This window comes from Sinohyriopsis cumingii, chromosome 17, assembly GCF_028554795.1.
Source record: "Sinohyriopsis cumingii isolate HCF-2022 chromosome 17, ASM2855479v2, whole genome shotgun sequence".
Classification (NCBI taxonomy): Eukaryota; Metazoa; Mollusca; class Bivalvia; order Unionida; family Unionidae; genus Sinohyriopsis; species Sinohyriopsis cumingii.
The window spans coordinates 111364225-111383173 of record NC_142977.1 but is presented as its reverse complement, the minus strand read 5'-3'; the positions used below and the strand labels follow the sequence as shown (position 1 = coordinate 111383173).

At 36.2% G+C, this 18949-nt stretch overlaps 1 protein-coding gene across 2 annotated transcripts; it reads left to right on the top strand.

Annotated features, from left to right (window-relative positions):
- Positions 1-7256: 7256 nt before the first annotated feature.
- LOC149779672 (uncharacterized) lies at positions 7257-18241 on the top strand. Of its 2 annotated transcripts, none has more exons than XM_089940497.1 (2): positions 7257-7387; positions 14072-18241. In XM_089940497.1, exon 2 carries the CDS (start codon positions 14605-14607, stop codon positions 17974-17976), a length of 3372 nt encoding a protein of 1123 aa, XP_089796623.1. In that variant the 5' UTR covers positions 7257-7387; positions 14072-14604; the 3' UTR covers positions 17977-18241. The 2 variants fall into 2 exon arrangements, with proteins under 2 accessions (XP_089796623.1, XP_089796622.1); XM_089940496.1 differs by lacking the exon at positions 7257-7387 and adding an exon at positions 7399-7613.
- The last annotated feature ends 708 nt before the right edge of the window (positions 18242-18949 follow it).

Here is an 18949-nt window from a genome sequence, read left to right as displayed (position 1 = left end):
TTAATATTTTTTCAGTCATATCGCTACGATGTCTGCTGTGTGGTAGTTTATAGTGATGTCTAGCACTGGAGCATCATGCCGCAGATATGCAGCATGATGTCCCACCCAGTCACATTATCCTTACACCAGGCCGACCAGTCCCAACACAAACCTCTTAATGCTGAGCTCCTAGCGAGGAATCTGTTAGTACCATTTTTATAAGTCTCTGGTATGATTCAGCTAGGGTTCGAACCCGCGACCTCTCGCATCCGAGGCGGACGCTCTAACCACTAGGCCAGAGAAGTCGTCCCCATTAAACTTAAATGGATCATTATTAAAACGATAATTTTGATGCGTACACACACTTTATACTATGATGTAACGTCATGAATCAATTATCCCTATTACTAGCTTTTCCACCTTGTTCTAAGCTCCCGTGCATTATAAGTATTAAAATAGAATATGTGATTAATAGACGGAATATATATATATAATAACAATAATAATAATGAGAACTTTGTATAGCGCCTAATCTCTAGAAGCTCTAAGCGCTTTACAACATTAGACAACACCTATAAGATAAAAAACATATAATGATATGATTACAAAAACAAACACCATGAAATTAGAAAACATTAAAAACATGCTGATAATTTTTAAGGTAGGAAACATTATTAGGTCTTTAAGTTTGTTCTTGCAGTCGAAATAAGTGAGTTTTGAGAGCCCTCTTGAATGTGATCACTGTGTCTAAGTTCAGTGGGCAATTCATTCCACGTTGGTGGGCCCTGGTATGCAAAAGAACACTGTCCATATGACTTTGTTTTCATAGTGGGAATAATGAGTATACGATTGTCAGAAGAGGAGCGTAAGTATCTTGCTGGTGTATACACATGGGTGAGGTCGGATAGGTATGTTGGACTAGAGTCCGACAGTGAAAAGTAGCAATGAGAACAAATTTTGTGTTTGATTCTGGATCGAATGGATAGCCAGTGTATGGTACAGAGCAGCCGGAAGGTGTGCTCTGATCGTGGTACTCTAAGTATGATCCGAGCAGCTGTGTTTTGAACTTTTTGAAGTTTCTGGAGCAGATATTGAGATGAACCAGACAGAACTGAGTTACAATAGTCCAGTCTTGAAAGTACTAATGAACACACAAGTGTTTTAGTGTCATCAACTGAAAAATATTTTGCTAATTGAGCTGATGCGTCTCAGCTCAAGATATGTATATATTCCTGACATGTTGGCGCAATGTAAGAGTAGCCTACTGTCTAGAGTAACACCTTGGTTTCGTACTGATTGTGTGAATTTAATGTTGGTGTTACTGATATTTATTGTTTGAAGTAAAGGATGTGAATGAGAAGGTCTTTGTGTTGTGATCAGAATGGCCTCAGTTTTATCATCATTCATCTGCAGCTTGTTACATGTCATCCATGATTTCACATCAGAAATGCACCTCTCTACACCTTGGATGGTAGCACAACTTCAGTTGGGTGGCTAGATTTGTATATTTGGGTGTCATCAGCGTACAATTGGTGAGACACCGGATGATGATCTATGACACGTGAGAGCGACTGAGTGTACAGAATGAAGAGAACAGGTCCAAGAATAGACCCCTGTGGAACACCACAACAAAGATCAACTGGGCTGGAGTGTATTCCATTTGCAGATACAATTTGTGTCTTGTTGACCAAGTAGGATTTGAACCACAGTAAGGCTGTATCATGAATGTCATATACATGCTGGAGACGGTGAAATAATATATCATGGTCTATTGTGTCAAATGTTGCAGATAAATCAAGGAGGGTGATGACTGTAATCTTTCCGCTATCCAACGCAGAGAGAATGTCTTTAACTACTTTTAGAAGATTAGTTTCAGTACTTTGTCAAGGGCGATGTGCAGATTGTATATTGCTAAAAAGACTGTTTGAATTTAGATGAGATACAAGCTGGGATAGAACAACCTTTTCTAAGATTTTTGATATGAAAGGGAGATTAGAAACTGGGCGGTAGTTCTTTAAATCGTTATGGTCTAGTGTTGGTTTCTGCAGCAGAGGCTTTACAATGGCAGTTTTGAAAAATGATGGGAATTCCCCGGATGAGAGAGAGTTATTAATAACATCAGTTAATGAAGGCAATACTGGATCTAAGCACTCAAGCGGCAGTGATGTTGGAATTGGATCAAGTTCACATGACTTTGGTGCACTCTTCATCAGGATTGTACGTACAAAATCCATAGAGACGGATTCAAATGCTGTTAATGGTTGCCGCTCAAATTTTGTATCCCAACTGTATGGTGACGACGAGTCAATTGAAATTGTGGTGTCAAGCTTATCTCTAATGGTTTGTACTTTTTCACGGAAGAAATTTGCAAACATGTCCGGAAGGTCGACTGGAGAGAAGATAGTTGGAAGTGGTGTAGATTTTTTCCTTAACATCAGCTTGTTAGTAATCTCGAAGAGCTCTTTGCAGCTGGAACTTTCCACGATCTTAGTAGTGTAGTGGGCTGATTTCGCTGCATGGACTATATTTGTGACATTCTTCTTAGCGGCTTCATAGATTTGCTTATGGATAGTGAGTCTGGTGGAAAGCCAAAGCCTCTCAGCTTTACGGCGGTCTCTTTCAGCAGTGCGAAGCTGGTCCCTAACACTGCTATACCATGGAGAACACTTTTGAATTGATATTCTGCACTTGGTAGCTGGTGCATGTTTGTCAAGCAATGAACGCAGGCAGTTATCGAGTTGTTCTGCGGTAGGAGGTAAGCAAGTTGTTAGGTTTGCTTGGATGTCGTGCATTAGTTTGGTTCTATTTATCATATGGAGGTTTCTCTTAGTAGCAAAGAAAGGTGGAGGGTTAGGGACTGATGCGTCAAGATGGCATATAATGCAGAGGTGATCTGATGCAAGGTCATGGGATACCAGGGAGGACCGTAGAATGTTATCATCAGGTCTATGAAGAATCCAGTCTAAAATGTGACCTTGTTATATATATATATATATATATATATATATATATATATATATATATGTGTGTGTGTGTGTGTGTGTGTGTGTGTGTACTACAACCAATATGATCAAAATAGGTAGAGAGATTCCTTTCCAAGCAGGAATGTATGTTTATGTGTGTGTGTTTTCACATGAATATTTTGAAAAATGTGCGAGTTTGTGCAACTTAGACTAACTTCTGTACTTGCCTTTTTAGCTAAGAAAATTCCTATTAATTTGTGGTGTTTAAAGAAAGGATTAATGCCTCCGAGTTTTCTGACTACATAAGGACCCCAAATAATGTTTAACAGTGGTTTGACTCTACATGGAGCATACTGTTTTACGACTCTATGATCTTCAACTAACAGAAAAGAATAAAAATCAACAAGTTTTGTAAATTCAACAAACAATTAATTTCCCTTAAATGCTAAGTGAATTTAAAAAAAGAACTTACATTATTGTGACTTAAATCCTAAATAGTCATTAAAGTTCTAACACAAGCCCAAATATATTAAGTTCCATTTGAGTTCCAGTGGTGTTCCAAATAAATTACCATCTTGAATGTGTAAGTGTGCCTGGATTGTGGCGATTTGTTAACGATTGTTTTATGTATCACATTATAATCCAAAATGCCTGAATTTACATTATTTCCAAATTAATGAATTAGTCCAAAAAGTATTAACGAGCACTTTGTATTTCCAGCAAATAATTTAAATAAATAAATCCATACAAATTAAAAACTGAACACAACAATAAGACTAATTCCACTTAGGATGTTGAGATAGTAATGAGAAATTTGTCAAGTAAACAACATTGATATAAAAGGCTAAGACACAATAATAGAGACAAAGAGAAGGTCAGAGTCCTTTCTAAAGCATTCCAAGTTGTCAACAAGTTTAGGAATTTCCAAGTGAAAAACTTAGTTTTACACTCCGATACACATAAACATGTTTACATCCAATAACAATGATCTGAATATTTAATCTTTAATCATAGAGAAATATTAACTATGTATTATGTTGCTCATAAAATAAATGTCGCTCGACACCTAAACCATTAAATTGATTGTGGAGTAAGGTCAATTACAAAATACAGAGAAACAATACATAATTATTTTTAAAAAAGAGAATGAAAAAAATTCAATATATATATATATATATATATATATATATATATATATATATATATATATATATATATATATATATATAATGACAATAAAGAAATAAATAAAAGGAGTTCGGAAGAAAGAAAGGCAGACCGTAATGAATTAATAATGAGGGAAAGAAGAAAAATAAATAAATAAAATCAATAATATTTGTATTAAATGGAGGAATGTGTGCTAATATAAGCTCTGTTTGCTATCATCATAAGATCTAATTATGTACGCATACTGTCATTTGATCAGAGCCATGAAGCTTTTCGTTACATTTATGTTGGTGGCTGAAGTGGAGATGTTGTTTCCTCCAAAATCATACGAGGATAAAGGGTAATCCTTTGACACTCTGGGTTTATAACTGCGTTCTGGCTGAAATCCTCTATTCAATTTCATACCTTTAAATAGCGTGATTTGTCTGCTTTTATAACATCACCGCTTTAGAGATTTCCATCCTTGTAACAAGATGACACACAATGGTGTGATATCAATATGGCTGCCTAAGAAAAACTTAGCTATTGCTCTGAATTCTTACAAGAAGCAGAGCACATACAGTAGATGCACGACAAAATTAGCATCTAGCTCCATCTTTCCATTCTAAATCTGAGAATGGTTTATGTATGTTCGATGTACATTTAAGTTAACATTTTCAGAAAAAAAAGATGCAAGCAGTTTTAAAAATACTGGTCTGCATGTCTCATTTGAATATTATAAACGGAATTTAATATTTTATGTCATGAATGTAAAGCTACTCATCGCAAAAAAATTAACCACATGGTTACAAATAGTTTATGACGGGACTCAAAATATCACTGTATCAAGACACCTTTCAAACACATATGGACTGGGCATTTTTATGTATATCGATATTATGTATATTATTTTTATATACCCTTTTTAAGGGTTATTTAGTTAATGACAATTTTAATGACAAAATCCTATGATCATTGTTTGTACTATGAGTTATGTATAATACGTAGTACGATCTTTTATTCATAAGTTTCAATGTTACGTCTTACTGCTAAGTGCAAGCAAACATCACCTGATCCAACAAGGACATTGGAACTGCTTAAAGGTCAGATTGACCTAGTTAATGATTGGCTAGAACTGAAACAGCTTTTGAGTATTTCGAAATACAGAATGATTCATTTAAGAGCCTCATACTGAATATTTAGCTACTGCGTTGTTAGCTTAATATATAAAAGGATTTTTAAGCATTATTATTTAAGTAAATATTTATTTACATTATTTTGAAAGTTAGTCCTTGCCTTGAAGGAGCATTGAGAGGATATATTCATTTATTTAATAATATCATTCTTTGGAATGGCATTATCTAACCTTTATTTCAAAACATTTGGATGTATTAACAGCTGTACAGATTTACCTTGAAACATTTAAAGACATTTTGGATTTATAGTTCATAATTCTCGTTGATTAGCCGTGAATTCATGTAACGACATTTTGATTTATAATAGTGATTCTTATGGTTGGTTCTGAAGACTTCCTTTTCTGAAGTATCACATGTTCTAATCCCAGTAAAGCCATTCTAATGCTAATTTAACATCTGAAATACTGACCACCTCAACAGAAAATGCTAATTGTGACCTGAGGTCAGGTAGAGAACTATAAGAAAAAAATTCTACAAAATAATTATTCGTACTGTAAGATCTTAGCCGAATCAGATGTATTATTGTTGTTTTCAGTAAATAAATTTGGTATGGAAATTTATTATTCAAATTAGTTAATTCAAGTGATTCTTCTCTGTACATACAAAGTGTACAAAAATAACACTCTTGGAATTAGAGGCTTGAATAACGATATATTCTTGGGTCGCAATTTTGTGACTCATACTGGGATCAAAATGTATATACATCTTCCAGTATTCAAACTGTATCTCATCCTTAATTATCACAGTCTTACTGTAAACTCCCTGCACCATGCCACTTGTATGACACTCATACTGGGATCAAAATGTATATACATCTTCCAGTATTCAAACTGTATCTCATCCTTAATTATCACAGTCTTACAGTAAACTCCCTGCACCATGCCAACGTAATGCCTCCAAATGTTGATACTGCCTCCTAGTATCATCAGCTTGCACGAATAATTCAAATACATAGTTCTTTATATTAGTAAGACCCTGATTGATACTCCGTCTTTTTTGTGTCTCGTGCAAGGTTAGTTTATACTTGCCATTGTTTTCAAATCAACAGATGACATTATTTATATATTTTTTATTTGTTTCAGGTGAATTTTCCACTTGACTAGTTCTTATTTAAGATATTTTTACTTGTAGGAAACGTTGACTGACCAATTTAACTTTTTCCTTTCTGTATAAGCTGTTCTTTCCTTTCTTCATATTATGATATCTACTCTTTGCAACACATCTACCTGCAATATACCTTAATTTTCCTTTTGCTGGCTCTGATACAAGTATAGAAGGTGCATGTGCAACTTATGTGGTACTGAAAATGTCAGCAGTATTTTTGTCCAAAAGAATTTCACAAGTTTTGTCAAAAATCTTTCCAAATGCAAAAAAACAAAGCATTTGTCACAGAATTCAAGAAATTTTCAAGATTTTAGATCAATCAGGAGACACTGAAAACTTCAGAATGATATTCAGTCCATGTCTTTGAATCTGGTTTTTATTACCACATTCTTTGTTAAAAATACTTTAAACTGTTTTGGTACAATATCTCAAAAAATGTATTCAGCTCTTGCAGTGGCTTATTTCTTTTAACGTTACTCTTAATTTCATTTGCTCAGATGTTGCGGTTGATAGCGGTGTTTGAAAAGACTCCAGGAAAGATCCAATCACTTGTGCAATAGGTATAGCGGTACCGACTGAACAAACCTAGGTAGGCGGAGCTTAAGGTGTAGGAATATTGTATTAAAAAATAAACAAGACTAGCTGTGATTGGTGCATATATGTAAGAGTTATGCTTTCTGTAAGGCTTAAAAAAAGTTGAGCCTCTTGGCAACATGTGAGATTATGTTAATTCATATCTAGATCATATTTTGTATTTTTTAAGATTTTTTTAAATGTGGTACACATGGCTGAAAATGTGTATGTTGTGACTAGATAACTCTTACCCCAGTCTAGTTCCAGTAGAGTTATCTCTCTTAAATGCATTGGAGTAGTCTCGTTCCCTACATTGTAGGCAAACTAAACAGGGAACAAGATTAGCAATGGTTTACCTAGTTTTGTTTTTGTCAAATTGACAATCTAACATTGTTCTCTATGGGAGTGTGTGACATGCATACTGAGGTAGGAGAGAAAGTATATTTATTTCACAAAACATTAGCATCGAGGTATATGGAAAAAACAATTGGTACCGTGATACCATCACGATCCAATTGCATTCACCCCGAATAAACCGGAAGTTGAGTTGTTGCCTCTATATCCGTGTGTAAGACAAGAAGCAACGGATAAACTTTGCGTGAAAACGCACTTCATAATCAGTGAAGTTGTTTGAACTGTACAGGAATGAAAGGTGTGAACTGTCTTCTTTACAGTGGTGCATGTTATGAGGGACTTAATACGCAGATAGTATCGAAAAATTAGATCGGAATCCTCCAGGAGTCAGATTGTGACCTGCGAGAGTTGGTTACTTTGTGTTAATTAGTGCACAGCGGTTCGTGACAAAGAAAAATTATAGGAGTATCCGTCACTGAATCAAGGGATGGGGGGGGGGGGTAGTCTAACTTGTGACATTGTTAACAGGTTAGACCCTCCATCCTTGATTCATGGACGAATACTCCTAATTTTCGTTGTAACGAACCCCTGTGGGTTAGACCCCCCCCCCCCATCCCTAGTCCTACAACGTAAGACACGTCACCTGATATTTTTGTTCTGGGGGGTAATAGCACTAAAACAAAACCAACATGTGCTATGTCTTACATTGTAGGAGTACCCCATCCCTTGATTCATGGACGGATACTTCTAATTTTCTTTGTAACGAACCCATGTGATTGGTGAGTGTACACATTAGTTTTGCCCTGAATAAAGTGTCCATTATCTCATCTCCACTATGGTAGCCACAATGGTGTGAGTATGAAGGGATGAAATCTTGCACTGACACTTTTTTTTTCTGCTTTTATAACAGTACTCTTAGGTCTGTCCTATCGTTACCTTTCTTACTTGATTCTCGACCACGCATCACCTGTTGCTTAATATTCAAGTGTGACTTTGTCAACGTATTTATAGATAGATAGATGGGAGATAATAGGGTATATTTGGCTTCCTTCCAGCTGTTACACCAGCGTGGGTAAAAACGGTTCTTATATCTGTAGCAGTTTCACCAGTGGTATTTTTCGAGCGGTCAGTGTGACTCTAAATCCCCATGTATTTATCCCTGTAATATGTTTGCTTCCAGACTAAAATTTAAAAATATTGTCATACTCCTAGCCCTAGGAATATTTGGTGATGATAAACTCATCCTGTTTGTAATATGATTGTTTCCAAACTTAAATTGAAAAATGTAGTTTAAAAATTGAGTTGTAAATGAACACAGCTTAAACTAGAATATTATTAAAGTCCATTTAGTTTTTATTTTTAGAACCAGTCCTTGAAATCTCAGGTAGGAAATTTGAAAGTCATATCCTTCAAGCCTTAGAGTGCCACTAATACACTTACCTGAAAACTAATATAAATTTATTAAAATTTTAGGTGATGAACAGCACAGGATTCATGATAACTGATAAATGTATTAATTCTAGATAAAAACAAGACACCCAGTAAAATTCCTTAATAACAGGGCCAGGTTTAGCCATTTTGATGCCCTAAACTGTGGGAAGCTGTATAGGCGATATTTGGTAATTGTTAAAGGAACCTCCTGTGTAACAGATGAACTTGTGAATATTTTGGCAAATTATTGCAATGTAAATTACCTAATTTATATAAAATATATTGCATAGTTAATAATAGTAAACATATTATACAACAAAAATCATGGGTTAAATTATTACTTAAATATAATAAAACTATAACAAATTTTTTAAAATTCTGATTTTGTGAGAGTCCCCTTTAAACTGTCAGGCCCTAAGCTGTAGCTTGTTTAGCATATGCCTAAATTTGGATCTGCTTAATAATCATACCTTTAAGAACATCAAGATATATATATACCCAAGTTCAGCTTCATCTGTTGATCATAAGCCTCAGCAGCTTTGTTTCCTCCAGTTACCAACATGGCCTTCCGTAGTCTAGATCATCTGCTTGAGGTTTTCAGAAATGAGTATTCCACAGGCTCAGCAGATCCAGCAGAGCTAAAAGTGACTAGTGTATTATACGAGACATCTTCACTGACTGTTTGTGGGTTTGGCGACAACAAAATCATATGTTAAGCTCTCAAAAGGTGGGGGAGATGTGCAGTGATCATGATCTAAAGAGCAACATCCAATTGAGAACAAGTGATATTGTGTGCTTGACTTTTGTCTGTAATTGAGGGTTGAGTTATGCCTTCACATTGTCATAGCAGAGATTTGTATCTACATGATTCTTGTGAAGTTTTCCAGAAAATACTATTGCATCATAGCAGGGATGGTCCTGGCTTTTAAAAAGCTGTCGCCAAAAAAATCGCCAACCTCAATATTTTGTCGCCAATTTTCAAAAAGTATCGCCAAAACAAGTAGTGTACATTTTTCCAAGTGTTAATTTAGTCTTTTAATGTACCAGGCAATGAAAATTACAAATGATGGGTTAGTTAATACTTTAATTACAACAAGCATTAACAAAATGTTACAGAGTGTTACATGAAGATCTGTCGCGATTTTAGGGCTGCCCACTTGTTGAATGCAGTTTCAAAGTCTAATTTTTCACATCTGTACATGCTAATTCTCATTAAATTCTCGAGAGATGAGATGCAGAGTTTATTTCTGATGTCAGTTTTTATGAGGCTCATCTTACTGAATCCACTTTCACAGTCTACAGTGCTGACAGGTGACACCAGTAGTCTCTCAGCAGCCCCCCCACCACCTATGGCAGGCTTCACAAAGCTTGTTGTGACTTGCCTCCTAAATCCCAAGAATGATCACTGAATGCTGTATAAATTTTCTCGACAGGCAAAATAGGACCTCCATTCCCACGAATGAAACTTAACACGAGTCAACACCTGGCAATATTGGACCGTATACATAAGCATAAATTCACACCAAATTTAGGGATTCTTTCACTCCTGTATTTTGAGAAATAAATAATTATTATTATGCAAAACTGTTCTGTTTTTTTGTGCTATTTCTTGTTGCGGAGTTTAAGTCTCTTCAGCCATAACACGGAATGATGGCAAAAGGAAAAGTTCAATGAGTAAAATGCTGCACTGGCAACAGATATAATTGTGATTGAGGTTTTTTCCATTTGCTTTGTATTTATACACAGTAGTCAGGTCATCAGTTTTCTATGAAGGTTCAGCAAAACTATTGTATTGGTATATGTAAAAAAACAAAAACAAAAAAAAACAACAGAAGGATTAGCCATTCAATTAATTGTATCTGTTCTATTCGCGTCTTCAGAAGTCGGTCAGTTGTAAGTATAGTTCGGTAGCATGATTGACTGTATCACAGCATACAGTACTCAGCCCAGATGTCAGCATAAGCAGATTATGATGTAACAATGCACTGTAAAGATGGGGTTGTCAATACGAACAAAGGATTGTTTGTGTAACTGATTGATTCCAATGCATTGCTTAGTCAAGTTTGTGGCTTCCATTCGTTCTCCCTTTTAATTTATCCAGTCCAAATCCATGATTGTATGTACAAATTAAATAACCAAAAAGTCTGTTGCCAAAAAAATCGCCAGATGGGATATTTTTGTCGCCAATAAGGAAACAAAATCGCAATTTGCGACATTGGCGAAGCCCAGGACGATCCCTGCATAGGTATGGTCATGGTCTGTATATAAAGAGGTTTAAATAAGCAATTAATAATTCCTCTTTTACGTTCAGTCTGTAAAATCATTTACAGTTGTGTACTGAAATAATTTGAAAGGAATCATTGATTTAAATTATTTGTTAGAGTTACAAAGTACATATTGGCTATTTAGACAAAAACACTACTTTGGGATTATTGTGAATTCATTAAAATATCTGGATTTTATTATGGATACTATTGGTACACCAGTACATAAAAGATTATTGGAATTCATTTGGAACATCCTAAACTTTTGAACTTGTGATAGAAAATTTAAGATGTTTTGGATTTACAATACTATAAGTGCCTCATATATTTTTGCTTTATAACTTAGAGAAATAAATTGTTTGTTAATTTTACTAAACTTATTGCATTCACTTTTTTCAGTTACTTATTTTAAGGCCAATAGACTTCGGCTAGCATTGTCCAACATTATCACCACATAAATGCACATTTATATGTGCCCACACCACATAGACACAATCACATTGGCAAAATAAAATATAACTAGTTTTGCCTTTACAATCTATTGGAAAGTGGAATATTTTCTTAATTATATGTAGGTTTTGCTTCTGTCAGTAGTTCATTGTGTGTTGGGGAGGAGATGAATGTAATACCAAAGTCATTTGTGTTCATCATTTGATAGTACTGTGGTTAAGACTTCCCTGAAGATCTTGTTTCATTTTTCTCAGCATAGAAAATAATCATTCTGCATCTGCACTGCTGTAAGGGAGTGACAAACATGTTGAGTGATGTTGCTATGTCAGTGGATGTCTTACACTACAGAATGACGGATATCAATATGGTGTTTGCAGAATGTGCAAAAAATAAAATGCTCCCCCTTGCTGCTGCATTTCACTTAGTCAAACTCCGTCCAAGAGTTCTGAAATTTAGTTTTGTGGGCTTTGCTCATTTTGCAAATGACCCATCTTTTGCTAAATCAGAGCTGCATTTCAGCATTTTGCTATAATAAAAAAGATGAACCACACTTGTACACTATACAATAAGCATTTGTCTCTGACAACAAGCATGAATGTGCTTAACTGCCACAAAGCAATATGCAGTAAGCATGGATGGCATTAACTGTCCCACAGTAATATGGAACAAGCATGGATGGGGTTAACTGTCCCAAAATAATATGGAACAAGCATGAATGGGGTTAACTGCCACAAAGCAGTACTTTAATATGCAGTAAGCATGGATAGGGTTAACTGTCCCACAGTAATATGGAACAAGCATTGATGGGGTTAACTGTCCCACAGTACCTTGGAACAAGCATGGATGGGGGTAACTGTCCCACAGCAATGTGCAACAAGCATGGATGGAGTTAATTGTCCCATTTATCTATTGACTGGTACTTCAAAATGTAGCAATCAACTACAGGGTAAACTGTCCCACAGCAATATGCAACAAGCATGGATGGGGGTAACTGTCCCCACAGCAATATGCAACAAGCATGGATGGAGGTAACTGTCACCCAGCAATATGCAACAAGCATGGATGCGGGTAACTGTCACCCAGCAATATGCAACAAGCATGGATGGGGGTAACTGTCCTCCAGCAATATGCAACAGGCATTGATGGGGGTAACTGTCCCCACAGCAATATGCAACAAGCATGGATGGAGGTAACTGTCACCCAGCAATATGCAACAAGCATGGATGCGGGTAACTGTCACCCAGCAATATGCAACAAGCATGGATGGGGGTAACTGTCCTCCAGCAATATGCAACAGGCATTGATGGGGGTAACTGTCCCCACAGCAATATGCAACAAGCATGGATGGAGGTAACTGTCACCCAGCAATATGCAACAAGCATGGATGCGGTTAACTGTCACCCAGCAATATGCAACAAACATGGATGGGGGTAACTGTCCTCCAGCAATATGCAACAGGCATTGATGGGGGTAACTGTCCCCACAGCAATATGCAACAAGCATGGATGGAGGTAACTGTCACCCAGCAATATGCAACAAACATGGATGGGGTTAACTGTCACCCAGCAATATGCAACAAACATGGATGGGGTTAATTGCCCCATTTATCTATTGACTGGTACTTCAGAATGTAGCAGCAATCATCAACAGGATAAACTGTCCCACAGCAATATGCAACAAGCATGGATGGGGTTAACTGTCCTCCAGCAATATGCAACAAACATGGATGGGGTTAACTGTCCCACAGCAATATGCAACTAACTTGGATGGCGTTAATTATCTCTAACCACTTTGGCTGCTGGAGCAGTCCACTTGTTTTTGTAATACTATAATAATGTTTTGGCACTTGTGATATAGTAAAGTTTTGACACTTGTTCTTGTGATACTATAGAAAAGTTTTGGCACTTGTTCTTGTGATACTATAGAAAAGTTTTGGCACTTGTTCTTCTGATACTATAGAAAAGTTTTGGCACTTGTTCTTGTGATACTATAGAAAAGTTTTGACACTTGGTCTTGTGATACTATAGAAAAGTTTTGACACTTGGTCTTGTGATACTATAGAATAGTTTTGGCACTTGTTCTTCTGATACTATAGAAAAGTTTTGGCACTTGTTCTTGTGATACTTTAGTAAAGTTTTTAGCACTTGTTCTTGTGACACTATAGACAAGTTTTGGCACTTGTTCTTGTGATACTATAGAAAAGTTTTGGCACTTGTTCTTGTGATACTATTGAAAAGTATTTGCTCTTTTTAGAAAATATCATTTTGTTACTACATCTGGCTGAAACTTTGCAGTTTGTTAATGTGAGAAGTTCTGATGCTCTGAGATTCACTATTGATCATTATGAGACAAAAAATATGTAATTTATATATACTTTACCGGATTCATTTTAGCGTAAGTACTTGTCAAGTTAATCTGCAAACAACAAGGATCCTGATCTGCTTTATCATAATGTGCCTGCAGATCAGGGTCTATGCTGTTTGTTCTACTGATTATTCCTAACAAACTGCACAGACCCAGATCTGCAGGCACATGTGATCTGGGTCTGTGAGTACATATGGTAACTCTGTTCTGTCAGTATTTCTGGCACTGTTCTTTTCATTCCTTTCAGACTGAAAGGTGAATACCCACCATTGACAAATTGTGAGGAGGCTGACAGTGCAGAACAATTTAATCAGTAACAAGTTGAAAAGATAATCCGATGTGTTTTCCTCTGGATGGATTTTAGTGAGTAGGTAAAGAATACGTAATAGATTCAAAGAAATGTAAAGTCGGTGTTGGATACAAGAAGAAAATCAAGTTATATATTCAAAGGAATGATTGATTGGAAATTTTCAGTTGCCCAAGTTTATGCAGAAATAAAAAAATGAATGAATTTTTAAATAAATCAACAGTTAAAAACAAGATTGTGAAAGAAAGAAGCAGCATGCTTTTATGTGGACCAATGTAGAAAATTAACTTTACAAAATTGTTTGACAATTTACTGGAAATAGATTATAACATAAATCTATCTATCTCAATATCTGGGATGTTTCTCATCAGAATGCAGTGGAAAATATATAAATGAAACATTGGAGGGGAAGGAGAAAGAAGACAACCTGGATAATTGTAAAAAATTAACAAGGCTCTAGGGAAATACTGGCAATGCAAGAAAAGCCTCCAGTCAGCAACAAAATGTTTGTATTGGTGAATCCTCATGACTTTAAATTGCTCGTTTCCTCCAAGAAGATACCATCAGTCAAATTGAAAAAAATTGATGCTGATGACAATTTCCCAATGTCAGAATTTTCTTATGTGCCAAAACGTACTGCACAGGACTGTATACTGTGTGAAATCTGTGGCTACCTATTTGTAAATGAATTCATTTTCAGGAAACATTTTGTTCATCAGTCATTTCATCACCTACAGTCATTTAAGTGTGAAAGGTGCGACAGATTATTCCAGACCGAACACTCGCTGAACCGGCATCAGGTGAATTTCAAGATTCATGCAGGCTGGAGATGTAAGCCCTACCAGTGTCACGTCTGTAGCAGTCGATTTAGTCAGATGAAATTCTTAAAGAATCACTTAAGTTTAAATAAAAAATGTATACTGAATTGTGCAATTTGTGGCCAAGACTTTTGGAAAAAGAAAATGCTGAAGAGTCATATCATTGATAATCATATAATTCCAAAAATAAAAACAAACGACGAATATTCTGTTGTCCAAAATTTTGGAATTTTACAAGGAAATACAGTTACTTGCACTAGCCATCAGAACACCATGCCATATTCTGTTAAGGGGAATTTTGGTGAAGATATTTCTATAATAAAAATTGAACCTCTTGCTATGGATACAACAGGAAATAATGTTGCTTGTCAAACAGATTCAGCCATATCACCCACCATGGAGCCAGCCAAGCCACTCGTTCAAAATCCATTTAATTCACTGGATTTAGAAAATGTGGTGAATCTTATGGAATATGATGGAATGTATGTACCTCCAAATGATCATCCAGCAATGCAGAATACATCACAATCAACCACTGGGGCAATTTCTTCACTCCAGTACCATCATCCAGCAGTACAGAATATATCACAATCAACCACTGGGGCAATTTCTTCAGTACCACTTCAGTACCATCATCCAGCAATACAGAATACATCACATTCAACCACTGGGGCAATTTCTTCAGTACCACTTCAATACCATCATCCAGCAATACAGAATACGTCACAATCAACCACTGGGGCAATTTCTTCACTTCAGTACCATCATGCAGCAATACCTCAGCTGATGGCAGAAAAACATTCTTTTCAAATAAAGGACACTCACAATCCATTTAGCAGCTACTCATTGAGGTCTATGACAAATGATTTTGTACATAGCCAACACCAGCATGCAGTATTATTGGAATCCTCTACAGAGGAACAGTTTCTTCCCAGAAAAGATACTTCCAAGTCACAGGACACCGTTACAATGTCTGCAAATAGTCAAGTCATACAATACAATTCCCAGCAATCTCTTTTCCCAAATTCGTTTTCTGTAATGGAGCAGTCTCTGGTGCAAAACAGTCACAGGGTATTGAGTGACCTATTAAAAAAGCCTCCGTTGATTGCTACATCAAGTTCTCCTGCGCAAAACCAATCACAGCAGTTTTTATTTCCACAGGTCAATACAGAAAGAAGATCTCCGCCTCTGAAGCGAACTCCACAGTCAGTAACCAGCACAGAAGGGGATCAGGTCATGAAGTGTTTTGTTGAGATACCCCAAGATCAGACAGGTCATCAGATGTGCGAGGAGAAACAGTTTGTATTACCACCCAGGCTTATAGAATTCCATAAAGCGTTTGATAATTGTTCAACTGGGGCAGATGACCAAATTTGTAGTCTTCCAAAAAATACTTCCCAAAACAACCTGCCTAAAGAGAGGGAAGACCAGTCTGAATATGACACATCTTTATTGGTCACTAGTGTGCCAAGCGGTTCCCAAGTAGTCATTCAGAACAAAATCTGTAATATCACACCCTGCTGTGTATGCAAAAAGAAATTTATTTACAACCCTGGGTCTGATCAGCATATAGTAAATATATTCCAGTGCACCAAGTGCAAAATAATGTTCAGTCAGGAAGAAGAAGTATTAACACACAAGTGTGACAAAACGGATGTGCCCATTTCATCATACAGTATAAAAAACAAAAAGACTGTTCAACCAAATGAGCTTGATACAGTTTCTGGAGCCATTGGTCAGTCAGAGGAATTACAAAAAAGGTTCACATCTGAGCTTGCTATTGCTGCCCAGCAGAGTGTTTATGAAGCAACAAAGAATTGTCATTTATCTAAAGATGCATTTGCTGCTAGAACAAGTGTATCAGACCATTGCTGTCAGTCCTGCAGGTCCCTTATTGTAAATGTTCACAAGCCCCAAACACAGCCCACAGTGCATCTAATAGATGACCCTTCTCAGTTACAAATGATTCAAAATTTGAGTGGAAATGCAATAAGTTTACTATTCAAATCAGGAAGTTCATTTGATCAACATCCTTCCAATCGTTCTGCTGCTGATTTGCATTCTTGGCTCAAAACAATTGATTCAAGCCATAGAAATAGTACCATGCATCAAGTCCCAGAATGTCTGCAACAGACAACATTTGATTCAAGCCTTGAAACAGATAGCATAAAAAATGTTTTGGAATTTTTAAGACAGAAGGTAATAGAAAAGATAAGAAACCATATTTCATGCTTAATTGATCAATCCTACAAAGAAAATAATTCTATCCAGAGCAAACAGTCATTCCCTGCTGACAGCACCAAATGTTCAGATCCGGTGAGATATAAGCAAGACAACATGTCTGTATGGAATGATACTCCCATGGAAGTTACATCAGACAGAAATCAAACATTTTTAGTGGGAATGGCATGTAACATGACAGATACCTCGGGGAATCAAGGAGAGGACAGTTCTCAAGAAAATAAAAATGCCCAGATAATCAGTACAAGTCAGATTAAGGAAGAAGTTATTGACCCAGCTGAGGAACAGAGATTAAGGGGAACATCCACTTCTGATCAGGCTAGTGAAATGGGTGAAGGACTCTTACATCAGATGAAAGAAGCTGCAGAAAGGTCCAGTTGTTCAAATCCCACAGAGTTGATTAAAGGGGACGAGTTTGTTGTTATTTATTCCCAAAAGCAGATTGAAATATCAGAGGAAAAGCCAGCTCAGATGGATTCTCTGGATTCAGTGGAAAGATTAGAGAAGCCAAAGTTGATCAGTCTCTTGGGTGGAATGGAAGGTACATGTGAAGGGGTTGTTTGGACAGATTCTACTGGTCAGATCAAAGTATTTTCTCAGAATTGTAACGAAATTGAGACGGATAGTGACACTATTACTGTAAGCAATCCAGACATTGATTTTCACTTTATTGAAAGCCCAGAAATGGATGTTTGCACAGTAGATGATGAATTTATTATAGAATCTGACTTTGTTGAAAATACTTCAGTCTTACCAGAGGGTTTTGTTTATGTGGAAAATTTGTGAGGAAACAAGTGGTTCAATCGAGCTTCACCTACCCTGGATCCAGTATTTGTGGAATATTTTGGCTGGTAGAACAGTTTTGGTATAAGTTTGGTTAAAGTATCAGACTGAAGAAAGATGTGCTAAAATTAGGCATTTTCAGCTCATGAGTAGCTTTGTAATGAACAAATTTCATAAAACCCACAAAGATATGTGTTAGTTTTATGTAGGAACAGTTTTACACAATATTCGCTTTCACTGAATTTGATCAATAAACTTTCTGACACTGCTTTCTTGTTTTGACTCTTTCTCTCCCTTAAACACACACATACACACATACAAACACAAATGCACAGAGACACACACAAATACATTGCATACACAAACACACACACACACTTGTTTACTACAACAATTACATTACCTTGCTTCTGCTATTTCCGCAGGAAAAATATGAACAAAAGTAGTGAAAGTGAGAGTGTCGTACATTTACTTTTTTGGATGTATTGTCTTAAGAGTTCTCTCTTGAGGAACTGTATCACTGCCAGATAAATGCCACCTTCTTTGCAATTAGACACAGCCTTATAAGATGCTTAGGCAAAACCAGTCTACTGGACTGGTTTTAAAATTTGGATAGAGGATATATATATTTATAGTATGTATGCTGTATCAGTGATATACCACAAGATGCATAAATATTTCATTAAAATGCAATAAGGTTTGCACAGTTTCCTTTTAATGAAAAATTTATACAATGAATGGTGTATCATTGATACAGCATACATACTGTACATATATTTTATTTATATCATGCACAAATACATGTATTTGCCTTTTGAATGGAGTTAAGATTTACTTCAGAAGCTATGTGTTGACCAAGTGAATGAACTCACTTCCCCGAGTGTGTCCGCTGCAAAATGAAGTTCTATGCCTTTTGTGGCTATTCACAATCACCTTTGCATATTGATAAGTTGATTGTTTTCTTTTTTTAGTTTAT